Consider the following 14656-nt stretch of genomic DNA (forward strand, 5'->3'; position numbering starts at 1 on the left):
CCCCCGGGAATCGCGTCCCAAGAACCCCATCAACCTGCACCCCCTCCCCGCCCCCGAAAAATGCGATTCACCCGTCCCCCCCTCCCAGCCCATCCCTCTCTCATCCCTCTCCCGCATCCGTCCCATCCCTCGTGATGCTGCGGTCTCCGCTGTACCCCCCGCGGCACCTCGAGGGGGGGATAGTCCAGCGGAATACGGGGTGGCTCCGCCTGCGGGCCAACCAGAATCCCGGAGCAGACGTCATCGCCACACCCCATCCACTGGATCGTCCCTGATTCTGCTCCCACGGGAGCCCACCAGTGCCATCCTCTTCTCAACTGATTCCTAGGATCACTCTAGTCTGCCAAGAGCCAGCTGACACGGCGCAGCTCCACTCGTCTCTATCTAAGAACCCACACCACCAGTAGTTTTTTTTTCCCAACCGCGGCCCGAGGCACCTCCGGGACATTTTAACTCGCGAATTCTTCTGCGCACTCCCTCTCGCCCTCCCGAGTGACGTTTCACCCCCCCACCCCCCCGCAACTCCGAGGGCTGGCGGAGGAGCGCCACAGAGTGAATATTGTGATTATGAGGTTTTTTGTGATGAATTTTGATGATTTTTTCGTGGTGGTTTGACCCATTCGCGACGGGGTTGTGATGTGCTTGTGAGGTTTGAGGAATCGCGAGGACATCGACATGAGTTGTCTCGATCTCAGCGTTAGGGAGACATGCCACAGTGGTAAGCGATTTTCTTGTCATTTTCGCGGGGAAAATTCACGTTTTTTTAGCATTACAGAACAGTGTTTACATTTCGTGAATGTTATTCATTAATTTCCCTGGCGATTACGGATTCTAGTGGTGGAAAAAAAATTTGGATTTCATTTTTTGTAATTTTTGAGTTTCAAACTCGAAATTTCAATTTTTGAAAAATCAAAATTTGGGAATTGGGAATCGGTTGACAGTAGGAGGATTGGATAGCCAGGGAAATTTCCGTCGGAAAACACAATATGACGATCCGTTTTGCCCCGGCAGTTTCGAAGATATGAGTGAAAATCGGTTTTACTCTCTGAAGCTAGTTTTTATCAGTTTAAGGGAGGTAGCGGGGCAAAATGGGTTCAGCACCAGTGTTTTTTAACGAGAAATTCCCGAGCTTTTTGATGGTGTTGATTTTATTCCGCTATCTGTTATCAGTGTCAAGAAATCCGTAAAAAACTTCATTTTTCGATCGTTTGAGGGCAGTATTTACTCTTCGTTAATTTTAATTATCAATTTCCCTAATATTTTCGCATTGATTACGGAGTCTGGTGCTGTAAATGATTTTTTGGATTTAATTTTTTGTGATTTTTGAGTTTTAAACTCGAAATTTCAATTTTTGAAAAATCAAAATATGGGAATTGGCGGTTGACAGTAGGGTGATTGGATAGCCAGGGAAATTTCAGCTGGAAAAGACAATATGACGATCCTTTTTGCCCCAGTAGTTTCGGAGATAACAGTAAAATACTATTGTACCCTCTGAATCTAGTTTTTATCAGTTTAAGGGAGGTAGCGGGGCAAAATGGGTTCAACACCAATGTTTTTCGACGGGAATTTACCGAGCTTTCTAATGGTGTTGATTTTATTTGGCTATCTGTTATCAGTATCAAGATATCTGTGAAAAACTTCACTCGGTAAGCGACTTCTTCATGATTTTCCGGTGGAAATGTCCATTTTCGAAGGCTGGAGGGCAGTGTTTACTCCTTTTGAACGTTATTCATGAATATTCCTGGTATCTTCACGGTGATTATGAATTCTAGTGGCGCAAATAATTTTTTGGATTCAATTTTTTGTAATTTTCGAGTTTTAAACTCGAAATGTGAATTTTCGAAAAATAAAAATTTGGGAATTTGCAGTTGACAATAGGATAATTGTATAGCCAGGGAAATTTCGGCTGGAAAACACAATATAACGACCCATTTTGCCCCAGTAGTTTCGAAGAAAACAGTAAGAAACTATTTTACCCTCTGAATCTAGTTTTTATCAGTTACAGGGAAGTAGCGGGGCAAAATGGGTTCAAAACCAGTGTTTTTTAACGAGAATTTTCGGAGCTCTTTGATGATGCTGATTTCATTCTGCTATCTCTTGTCACTCCCGAGTTATCCCCAAAAAACCTCATTTGATAAAAAACGAAATTAGTTTGCGAGCGGAAAAAATGCACTCGGAGTCCGTGAAATTGATTGATTTCCCTGTTTTGACGCATGTGGACTGTTATTGACCCTCCCAGTCATCCCAGAGACCTCGTCAACCAATGATCACCCGGGATAGCGCGGGTATTTAGGAAATATTCCGCGTATCACCCAGGACGTCCTGTGGTCACTCACTGCGGTTTAGTTACGTTCGTGTGAAACCCACAGACTGCAGTATCAGTGCTTTCGTCTTCCGACACCTAGTCTCTCCTAATTATTCGCTTAATTACTGGAGACCGGGTTTCCCGGGGGTCAGTTGTACCGGAGGAGGACGACAGATTAGATCATGGGTGGAAAAATTGGAGGACAATCGCGCTTATTACGCCATAAAAACATTTCTCGTGATAACAAAGTAGTAGTGATGATGATAATAATGATGACGACCTGTTTTGCTCCATCAATCTCAATTTTCTAGCGAAATAGGATTTTATTATGATTTTTTTTAGACAGTAAGGCGGTTTTCATGAGGACAATCGTCTTGCGTCGAATTTTCATGAAGCCCGCCCAAAAAACGAAAGAGAATTGAATACCATTCTATGAAACATGAATAAACGAGTCATAATTGTCCAAATCATTTAGGTCAGAGGAAAATAGGATAATTCTACTTTCTTAATATTGCGTTTACAAAGTTTTCTTCGAACAAAGTTGATTAGAATTAATAGCTAGAATAATGAGATTATCTTACATTTTTGACGTTAAGGATAGGAGAATCTGAATGCAATCAAGTGAAAATGATGATCGATTTTTTTACTTCGAACAAATAATATTAATATCCAAATACAAAATTTCTGATATGAATAAAAAGAAGCTGTGATTCAATATTCCAAATGAAGTTTTAATTTTAATTTGGTGCTGATAACACGAGATGAGAATATTCTAAGCACGGAATTATATTGATGAGATGAACAACAGATTAACTGAATTACCGTGTGAACTAACTAAAAATTGATAACAGCGTGGCCACGCTCTTTTACCAGAGTATCAACAAACATTGAATTCCAGAAACTCATACTCTAAAATGTGTTCTAGAAGGAATTGAATTGTAATTATGATTAAAATCGTATTCAGTGAGGATAGGAATTAGAGCATGAGCAAATCGTTTAATGTAATTTGAAAATCAAACAGCTGATAAATTGGGGCATATGATTCTCATCGGTCGTATTGTTTTTTGCAATGAGAATGATTATAAACAATTAATTAAAAAAGGAATATTGAATAGTAGAGAAAATTTTCCACTTCGATTGGTTGAAATTCTCTCGCATCACTTGAAAAGTTGAAGTGCTTCTCACACGACTGATCGATTAAACAAACAGGGCCCTTTGGCATTCACCGAGGACAGGGAATGAGGATGATCGTAAAAATGAAGACAGTAATCTCACGGAGGGTGTCGTTGAACATGAACACTGGACGATATCCCTCGATACTTGACGCCTGTGTTGATATCGTAAAATGCGTGTAAGGGAGCTACCGAGATTGTCCAAGTGGCTCGTGTTTTTTCAGTTATGCCACGAGTGGCCTGCGATGTGCCCTAAGGGAAAAACCAGTGACTAGGATTTTTTACTATGAGACGCCCGATGAAATGATAGTGAAGCTAAATAAAGAATTGTGGGAAAGACAGAGATTACGGGAAGTTTTTCGTTTGGAAATTCATTCATAAATTTATTGCCGGATGTTGGAAACTGATGGGGCACAATGGGATGACATCTCATTATGAGATTTCCATTAAAAAATTCTCAGATAGTTTAGTGTACCAATTTTTTAACATGAATGTCGGAGAAAATTAAATTGAGATTTAAAGAAAATATCAAAAATTAAATTTCTAATTATTTCTAATTAGTTCTAATTTCCAATTATAATTTCTAATTATATAAATATTTTACAGAAAAATTATTGAATAAGCTTTAGATATGGCGTTTTCAATTGTTTTCTTTTCGCGATTTTTTTATCGAGTCATGGAAATTTTTATTAAACAACTAAATTTTCATGTTTTACAATGTTGAAAAAATTATTTCATTGAGAATTCAACACGTATTAAGGATGTTCGTTAAGAAAGCAAAAATCCGCCGCAAATCACTCTCTTTTTGAAAATTAATATCTCCTCTCTCACTCGGGCTGGAGGAATGAAAATGATGGCAATCGATTGGGCATTTAATGCACAATGATCTGAAAAAAATTGTTCCTCTATCATCATGCCCGGGTGAGGCAACTCGCAATAAATTTCACCGCGGTGTAAGAGCCATTTGGTTGCTACATGCAATGTGACGCTAAAAATCAGAGTCAACCTAAAAAATTCATATCTCCACTCTCATTCAATATCGAGGGATGAAATTGATTGGAATCAATTAAACATTTAATGCCATCATCCTTCCGCCTTAAATGGGAAAGAGGAAATGATTTCTCTATCGGGGAATAGCGTTTGATTGGCTGTCGTTTCTTTCCTTGATATCTCATAAACAAAGCGTCGGAGACAAAAAATTCATTAGTAGCTTGGGGGAGTTAGTTGGAGATGAAAAGTCTAGTATAATTTTTGTCTCCGGCGCTTTGTTAAGGAGTTATTCGTTAACAAAGCAAAAATCCACCGCAAATCACCCTCTTTTTGAAAATTAATATCTCCTCTCTCACTTGGGCTGGAGGAATGAAAATGATGGCAATCGATTGGGCATTTAATGCACAATGATCTGAAAAAAATTGTTCCTCCATCATCATGCCCGGGTGAGGCAACTCGCAATAAATTTCACCGCGGTGTAAGAGCCATTTGGTTGCTACATGCAATGTGACGCTAAAAATCAGAGTCAACCTAAAAAATTCATATCTCCACTCTCATTCAATATCGAGGGATGAAATTGATTGGAATCAATTAGACATTTAATGCCATCATCCTTCCGCCTTAAATGGGAAAGAGGAAATGATTTCTCTATCGGGGAATAGCGTTTGATTGGCTGTCGTTTCTTTCCTTGATAACTCATAAACAAAGCGTCGGAAACAAAAAATCCATTACAGTTTTCGACTCTCAATAACTAAATAAAAAATAGCATAGCGCCTCCGACGTGAAATCGTGTGATGATATATCCCATATCAATTCGAAGATCTCAATTAGATCATCAGAGCGACCCCCAGCGCTGACTCACCACCGAGACATAAACAGAGAAATAAATTCGTCGATCATCGAGATTATTCTTTCACAATCTCCAAAACCTAAATTTATCACTTCTAAATCATCCTCCGATAACGTCCCAATTGCGCGGCTAATCCAAACACTCATCGAACCCCGAAAAGACGAAACGCCGCCACTCAATAAAACTTATTACCTTCTTGTTAAACACATCATTCTCCGTTATCACTCGCCTTCCCACAAGGAATCCCCGATGGATCCCTATCTCGCGGACCTGTCGTATTCGTGAGAAACCGTGGAGACCGCAGGGCGCGATATGAAATGCACTTGTGTGTGCCTAGGATAGTCCCATGTCGTAAACTCAAAGCCCAGGAACTGCAAACAATGCGTGCGGCACGATAAAGCGGACGCTCATAGTTTTTTCAGTATTTTTTTTTCTCTTTTTAGTTCACTCTCACTGCGAATTTCCACCATTTTTCCTTAAATCTAGCTGTTATCACTGGCTCAACCGCGAAGCTTCTGTTAATGAATGGATATGGAGAAACTATTTCGCGTTGCAATGAAACATTTAAATAATTTTTTTTTATTGACAGACGGTAATAAAACAATTCAGTGGCCAAGCGGTGAAAGGATTCACGTCGACTTCGCTTTTAGCTGCTTTCATCGCCAGAAGTCGATTTGATTTTTTATAATATAAAGAGATTTTCTTCTTTTATTTTTTCATGTCATAGTGCTATCATCAATTGAAATGTCATCGAAATTTTCCGTATTATTTCGTTCTGTCAAATAATTCTACATTCAGACACTCTCAAGACTCGAATTCGTTTTCAGTCCGGGTTTAATCAAGTTTCAATCAAGGTTTAATCAGTGTATAGCCGGGATTTAATCAGGGTTTATTCAGGATTTAGCCAGAGTTTAACCCAGGTTCTATCAGAAGTTAGTCGGAACCATGAATCAATATGAATAAGTATTCAACATAATAAACTGCTACCTGAGTTTAATAGAGATAGAGATTTTGATACAAAAAACTCATGACGGTATTGTGTAACTTGATAAGCAATGATGCTGTTCTCACCATTTTTCAAATTGATTAAAAAGCCATTGAAATGTACTTTTCAAGCCCTGATTTAATTGCTATTACTGATGATTCTTTCAGTAATCATGAAAAAACCCACTTTCTCTTTCAAATCGCATAAACAATGTGCTGTAACGCTACAACCAATCGTGCGACCCCCGTCATATTCTGATAGAATCGAGAGGGTATTGTTATCAATTTTTTGAGCCATGACTAATTTTTTTTTATGACAATTTTTTAAGTGATCTTTGACAAATCGATTTCTGAAAAAATATCAATTTCTTCGAATTTGTCTGAAAAATTGAATTTTAATTGGTGTTAATGAATAGAACTTTATATTCATGAAAGTTTATGTTCATGAACAGAATCATGAAATTCGATTGATCCTTACGAGAAAATTTCGAAAAAACCAAAAATTAATAAAATAACTTTAGACCATATTTGGTTAGCCTAACACAAAAGAAGGAAATTTCAATTTGAGTGAAAACGTCTTTCATAAAATGGAAATCACAAAAACACACCAGAGTAGTCCATTCTATTTAATTAGTCTGAAAAACGTAATTGAAAAATTCCGTCGATCATTAAAATATCATTTCCACTGTATTTTGGGATCTAATGGGGCGAAATGGGTTGTCATATTATGCCTCCAATCGAAATTTTATGGGCTCCATCCAATGACACTATTAGCATTGATCTATTTCTGATGTCAGTACTAGAGGATTGAGTAGATTGAACCGTATCCAGTATTTGACCTGTTCTTCTTCGAATTCGTTGCAGGTAGCAGTGACGAGGGTGAAACAGCAATCACTGGTGCCGCAGGGGGCACTGGTGAGGTCACAGAGGGACCAGAAATGGAGGAGTGCGTGAGGTCCTCGAGTGGCAACAGCAACTCATCGAATTATCACCTGAGGCAAACATCGACCTTCGATTTTCCTCAGATCATGGATATGCAGTCGCACGACAGAAATGAAGACACCAAGTCCAGGGATTTCTGGGAGCGTATGGCGGATCAGAAGGACTTCAGGTCGAGGGACAGTTACATCAGTGATTATCGTAAGTATTCAATTGAAAATAGTTCTGTTCCAAAATCATAACATAAAACTTTTTCTAATTATGTGATTATCTCGAGAATGAAAGCTTTGAGCAGAAAATATCACTGAACCTTTTTTATAGAGAATTGAATTTCTAACAAAAAATGTCTTCTCACATTTTGTCCTGAAACCACTCGTTAACGTGATAATCCCGCATCAAACTGAACTGTTCAAGTTTTTGTAATTTTTTTCAATTCCAAAATCATGACATAACACTTTGTCTAGTAATGTGATTATCTCGAGAATGGAAGCTTTGAGGAGAAAATGTCACTAATCCTTTTTTATAGAGAATTAAATTTCCAACAAAAAACGTTTTCTCACATTTTGTCCTGAAACCACTCGTTAACGTGATAATCCCCCATCAAACTCAACTGTTCACGGTTTTCTATTTTTCGCATCATGATTTTTGCATGGATTTGGGGATATTTCGACAATTTTAGCATTTTTGTTATTTTTCTTTCTCGCGGGATGGCAGAAGACACAATAAAGGAAGAGCCGAAGGACCCAGAAGACCATAAAGACCCCTCAACAGAGTGGCTGTCACCAGTGCCAGAGGTTGAGGTTGGAAGCACTCTGAATGAGGGACCCCATGTTCGAGCGAGGAAGGATATCCCTAGGGGCGCCAGGTTCGGCCCCTTCCTGGGAAAGTGGACCATTAACCCGTACAACCCTAGATACGCGTGGGAGGTGAGTCCAACCTCAACAAAAATTTTTTTTCAGTTTTGCATGAAAAAACTAGAGTTTCGAAAATTGATATTCGTTTAAAATAGGGGTTTTCCTGACGTATTGAATTTCTTCTAGTTCAACTAATCCATTTCAATAATTCCACCGTTGAAAAATTGGTGGGAAATTGCTTTCGTCACAGCATAGTCAATATATTTTTACTAATAAATTAGCAAATTGGTTTGGAATGCAATTTCTGTGATAATGTATTTTAAATTGAATTCAATGATTCATTGAGGTCAACATTGCTGCAACGCTGGCTGCCAACATTGACCCAACATTGTGCCAACGTTGGTTGCCCACATCGTCCCAACGTTGGCGACCAACATCGTCCCAATGTTGACGGCCAAAATTTCCCCAACATTGGCCCAACATTGGCCGCCCACGTTGCCTCAATGCTGGCAGCCAACATTGCCCCAACGTTGGTAGCCAACATTGTCCCAACGTTGGTAGGCAACATTGTCCCAACGTTGACAACCAATATTGGGCCGACGTTGGCTGCCAACATAGTTTCAACGTTGGCCGCCAACATTGCACCAACATTGGCCGAAAACATGACCCCAACGTTAATTTTTTTTACCTTTCCCTGAATATTGGTTTAAAAATGACTTTTTTCATCAACAAATGATGCAAACAATCTCATGATCGAACTCAGTTAAGATGGTATTGGGAAGAATATTTTAAACTGACAATATGAAATTTTAATAGGGACATTTCATACCATTTTTACACTTTTTGTGCGATTCTTCATGTCCAATTACGTCTAAATTCAAGGTAAAATGTTCAAAATCTAGAACAAAACGATAATTTTTCCATGAAAAAGAAGAAAAATGATCAAATAACTAAACAACAATGAAAAAAAATGAAAATAAAATAATTTCAATCTGAAATAAGTGAGAAATCAATCCGCGATGAATGATGTCATGAGAAAATTCGTTTTTTATCACTTCGCCTCGACAAAAAAAACACACAGAACATTAATCCAAAAGCGATTGAGTCCTTATCGAGCATCATCGTGACTGGGGCAACCGTTTTGAAAGATGATCGATCTGTTTATTGGCTCTCACTGGAAAGATGGTAGTTGGGACAGAGGCCAATCGATGTTAGGTATATACGAGACGCATGTCCCATGCAAGTGGGAAGTTTTTAATCCTCATGGCATTATCCTGGCAGATGCCGGCGAAGGGAGACACTCAACCACACCTGGGCTCCACCGTTCTCTAGGTGTCATCCGTGTCTGACGGATCTGTCAATTGCCACTCGGACACCTACCCGATACTCAACCCGAATAGTTTTGCTGCAGAATAAACAGACGAGTGAAACGGGGGGGTAGAGAGAGAGAGAGAAAGGGAGTGAGAGAGAATTGGATTGAGGAAAATTTTTCTGAATGAGTGAATCTCTTCTTGCATTCATTTTTTAGGGAAAAGGCATTGAAAATTTGATATTACTAGCGTTCCCTTTGCTGTTGGACTCGGTATTCTTTTTTTCAATTAATTGTTTATAATCATTCTCATTGCAAAAACAATACGACCCATGAGAATCATGTCCCAATTTATCAGCTGCTAAATTTTCATATGACAATAAATGATTTGCTCATGCTGTAATTCCTATGCTCCCTGAATGAGATTTTAATCACAATTACAATTCAATTCCTTCTAGAACACACTTTAGAGTGTGAATTTCTGGAATTCAATGTTTGTTGATACTCTGGTAAAAGTGCGTGACCACACTGTTATCAATTTTTAGTTAGTTCACACGGTAATTCAATTAATCTGTTGTTCATCTCATCAATATAATTCCGTGCTTAGAATATTGTCATCTCGTGTTTTCAGCACCAAATTAAAAATTAAAACTTCATTTGGAATATTGAGTCACAGCTTCTTTTTATTCACATCAGAAATTTTGTATTTGGATATTAATATTATTTGTTGAAAGTGAAAGAATCGATCATCATTTTCACTATATTGCATTCAGATTCTCCTATCCTTAACGTCAAAAATGTGAGATAATCTCATAATTCTAGCTATTAATTCTAATCAACTTTGTTCGAAGAAAACCTTAGTAAACGCAGTATTAAGAAAGTTGAATTATTCTATTTTCCTCTGACCTAAATCATTTGGAAAATTATGATTCGTTTATTCATGTTTCATAGAATGGTATTCAATTCTCTTTTATTTGGTAGGCGGGCTTCATGAAAATTCGACGCAAGGCGATTGTACTCATGAAAACCGCCTTGCTTTCTCCATTCGCTCGACATATTGCGCATATTTTTTTTAGAAAGGAAACCAAGAAATCAAGAATTAATATCGAATAGAAGAATTTATTATTACATCTTCAAAATAAATCTTATTAATCAATAATTCATCAATTTTGTAAATTTTTCATCCAATAATTTATTTAAAATTCAAAATTGAATTTTTCAAATTGTTCTTTTTTTGCATAAAAAAATCATAATTTAAAAAGGGGCACAACGGTTCGTCCATTTGACTTTCTCATTGATAACTTTCTCATCACTCTGACGGAATAGGCTCCATCCCCCTATCTGCTCTCTCTCACCATTCGAGGAGTAACGACAGTCAGATTTTGAGAGTCAGCGCAGAGGGAAATCCAGACACTGTGATAGATATGATAAGCAATGGTGGTGCGCATGGCGCACTGACAAAATGTAAATGGCATCATCCATCTAAACGCCCGACAAAAAGGCACTCGGACCAACTGTCGACTCGGCGATTACAGGATCGATTAAACCTAAACTACCCCTTCGCTCTCGTCCGACGATCTATCAAGTCCCACGTGGACATACGATTCTCTTTTCCACTTGGACACGGTCGTATAAGCCCCCCGCCCCCCTCCTACACACCATCCCACGGTAGTCTCCCACACTTGAATCTCGACGAAAATAGATTTTTTTTTAAGATGTCGAATTCTCTCACGAAAACGAAAATTCAGGACTGATGATTTTTTCTATTGGAAAGATAGGATTGATAATTTTGATCAAACGTTTTTGAAAAATTGATGGGTGAACCTATCTCATCTGATAGCCAGGGAAATTTCAGCTGAAAAACTCAATATGATGACCCATTTTGCCCCATTATGAAATCTTTTGATTTTTGGAACTTTGATGTGGGGCAAAATGGGTCGTCATATTGAGTTTTCCAGCTGAAATTTCCCTGGCTCTTGGGTGGAGGTTTCAATGAGGAATTATGAAAATTTTATTGTCACTGAAAATTAAGTCATTTGTGAAACGGGGCAAGTCGATTTTGACTGTTGGGCAGTTTTTAATGAATATCTCGGTATCTAAGACAGATGGCAAAATCTTAGTTAGGACCTTTTTTGTTGAGCGAGTTAGGAGCAACAAATAAGGTTGTTATGAAAAATTCGTTATCTCGCTTAGATTCGGAGATATTTCTGAAGAAAAATTGAGGCTTTGTAATCGTTCAAGTTTAAGTTTTGAATTTTTTGTGTGCATTCAGTTATTCGCTAATGAGTGGATGGAATTGAATCGTTTTTTTCCAGTGTAGCTATTATTGAGCCCTATCAGTCACTATTAATTAAAATGTAATTCATTGATAATTTTTTTGATTTTCGAATTTTTTCGAAAATCGGTTGTCCCACGATAACTAAAAAAAATATTCTGAATTGATTGAATGATGACTTAAAAAATTTGTTTGGATGTCCTTTTGACTGAGTTCGAAGATGAAGGCGATAGTAATAATCGTTATTTTGATTTATTTGAAAATTTGCAAAAATTTTGTTTTTTTTTCAAAATCAGAATTCCGGGGATATCTTTGAATATCATGCTTCAAATTAATTCAATCATAGCTTAAAATGTTTGTTTTAATGCCATTAAGTCGAAGTTAAAAGATGATTCGATAGCTATGTTGGTTGATTTGATTTTTCTGATGATTGTTGAAAATTTCGAATATTTCATGAATTTCCCTGAAAGTGAGCTTTCCGATGGTTTCTTCAAACGTGATGTTTCAAATTCATTCAAGTACGTATAAATAAAAATTTTCTACTAACATTTTATCGAAGACCTGAGGGGAGAGATAGTACCGTAAAAAAGACAATCGGTTGTACAGAAGAAAGGGATAATAAGAATAATGATGATGAATGTTATATTCAACTGAGTTGAAAATCTCACAAAATTAGTTGAAAAGAAATCTGATTCAATTTAATAAAATGAAATAAAAAATTAATTATACATGATAGAAGGAAATTATGTGCAAAATAATACATTGCTAATTTATCAGCAAAAATAACTCTAATGCAATAAAAGCGCAATTTCCCACTTGTTTCTCAAAATTCTCCAACGAATTTTCCCATTTTTCCCAAGGTGCACCTCTAATCCTTTCCTCATATTGCAATTAATCCCCTTTCCTCCAGCTCGCGCCCCCTTCGAATCCTTTCCCACCCCGAAAATATCTTCAACCCCCAAAAAAGCGAATCGACAATTTTTTCTCCCAAAAAAAAATTGTTTTTCTCGTTTACTCGTACCTGGTGGAAAAATAGGGGTTGAAATTTGTCGAAGAATGGGAATTTCTGAAGGGTTTACGGGTATCTGTGTTACCCCACCTGCCACAGATATTTTTTACAATATTTTTTTCCTGTTTTTTTTCGTCGAGGGGATACGCGAAAAATTTCAGGGCAAAATTGGGGGGATGAGGAGAGAATAGGATGAAAGGGGCGTGGATGGGATCCTCTACATGGCGTTTTGTGCCCAGTGACGCGTGATACCAACGATGCGGCGTGCCTCAGTGTCGACTAAACCAATCTTTGGCTTAGTTCGCTCACGCGTGTAACATCGTAACCATTTCTCGTCATCCCCCTTGGTTTTTTCGTTTTCTTTCAGGGCCCCGGTCCGTACGGGAGATGTTCCCGTCGATTTGCTGAATTATTCCGGCCTTTTTGCGGTTCATTACGATTATTAGGGACCAATCCATCGGTTTTTAATCAGTTTTCATTACTCATTCAGCGATTTGGTTGTGTTTATGGGGCTGAAACATTATATTCGGGATTTTTTTATAAAAGAACGGAGAACAAGAGTTATTGATTTTAACAAACTTATGATTTTAAAATATGTATTGTTCGTGGGATAAGAAATTGTTGACACAATTTTAAAAGAACAATTTATAGAATTGAGTACTAAAAAAATACGGAGAGATTCAATTTCTTTCCTTTGATTAAAAAACAAATGGGAAATTGCTCTTGTATTGCATATAGTACAGTTATTTTTGCTAATAAATTAGCAATGTGCTTCCGAATGTTTATTTTGCACATCATTTCCTCCTATCATGTGTAATTCATTGTTTATTTCATTTTATTAAATTGAATAAGATTTCTTTTCAATTAATTTTGTCAGATTTTCAACTCAGTTGAATGTTATCATCATCATTATTCTTATTATCCCTTTCTTCTGTACAACCGATTGTCTTTTTTACGGTTCTATCTCTCCCCTCAGCCCTTCGATAAAATGTTAATAGAAAAATTTTATTTATACATACTTGGATGAATTTGAAACATCACATTTGAAGAAACCACCAGAAAGCTCACTTTCAGGGAAATTCATGAATAATTCGAAATTTTCAACAATCATCATAAAAATCAAATCAACCAATATAGCTATCGTAATCATCTTTTAACTTCGACTTGAGGGCATTAAAATAAACATTTTAAGCTATGATTAAATTCATTTGAAGCATGATATTCAAAAATATCCCCGGAATTCTGATTTTCAAAAAATACAAAATTTTTGCAAATTTTCAAATTAATCAAAATAACAATTATTGCTGTCGCCTTCATCTTCGAACTCGGTCGAAAGGACATCCAAACAAAATTTTTAAGCCATCATTCAATCAATTCAGAACATTTTTTTAGTTATCGTGGGACAACCGATTTTCGAATAAATTCGAAAATTAAAAAAACTAATCGATGAATTAAATTTTAATTGATGGCGATTATTAGGGCTCAAGAATACCTACATTTGAAAAAAGAATATTCAATTCCATCCATTCATCTATTAACCAATTTTTCTTGAATTGTTGCAAGTTTTTCAAATTTGATCCGGAATTTCCTTAACTCGGAAAAATTCTCCTGTAATAGTCACTGCGGTGACCCATTTTGCCCCACTAATTTTTAATTGCCAGCAAAAAAAGCATACCATCCCGATTATGTAGCAAAATGAATCGTCAACACAAAGCATTCTCGTTATTATTGAAATGTTCCCCTTTTTGTAAAATTGGAAAAACAGAAGTTGTCGAGAAAATATGAAAACTGCGGATTTTCTTTCTCTCCTGATTGAATCGTTTCTTCCACATGACTAGCCCGGCACTTCGTGACCATGTAGCCTGTTTTTTCTTTTATCAAAGTGAGAGGCTCTCTCGGCTCCTGTAAAAGCGCACACGCGTCGTGACCGGTCTTATGCCTAAAACTTTTTTACCAAATCGTGCGGAAG

The 14656-nt window shown here is 37.3% G+C and overlaps 1 protein-coding gene across 1 annotated transcript in view; it reads left to right on the top strand.

Annotated features, from left to right (window-relative positions):
• The first annotated feature begins 655 nt into the window (after positions 1-655).
• The window catches only part of LOC107035925 (histone-lysine N-methyltransferase PRDM16), a 66788-nt gene continuing 52787 nt past the window's right edge, over positions 656-14656 (top strand). Inside the window, exons 1-3 of the mRNA XM_015253574.1 lie at positions 656-718; positions 7166-7441; positions 7955-8166. Coding sequence (XP_015109060.1) covers positions 676-718; positions 7166-7441; positions 7955-8166 — 531 coding nt within the window. The 5' untranslated portion in view covers positions 656-675. The remainder of the gene's footprint in view (positions 719-7165; positions 7442-7954; positions 8167-14656) is intronic.

Source organism: Diachasma alloeum, unplaced genomic scaffold, assembly GCF_001412515.2.
Source record: "Diachasma alloeum isolate Michigan unplaced genomic scaffold, Dall2.0 Dall_scaffold_00202, whole genome shotgun sequence".
Taxonomy (NCBI): Eukaryota; Metazoa; Arthropoda; class Insecta; order Hymenoptera; family Braconidae; genus Diachasma; species Diachasma alloeum.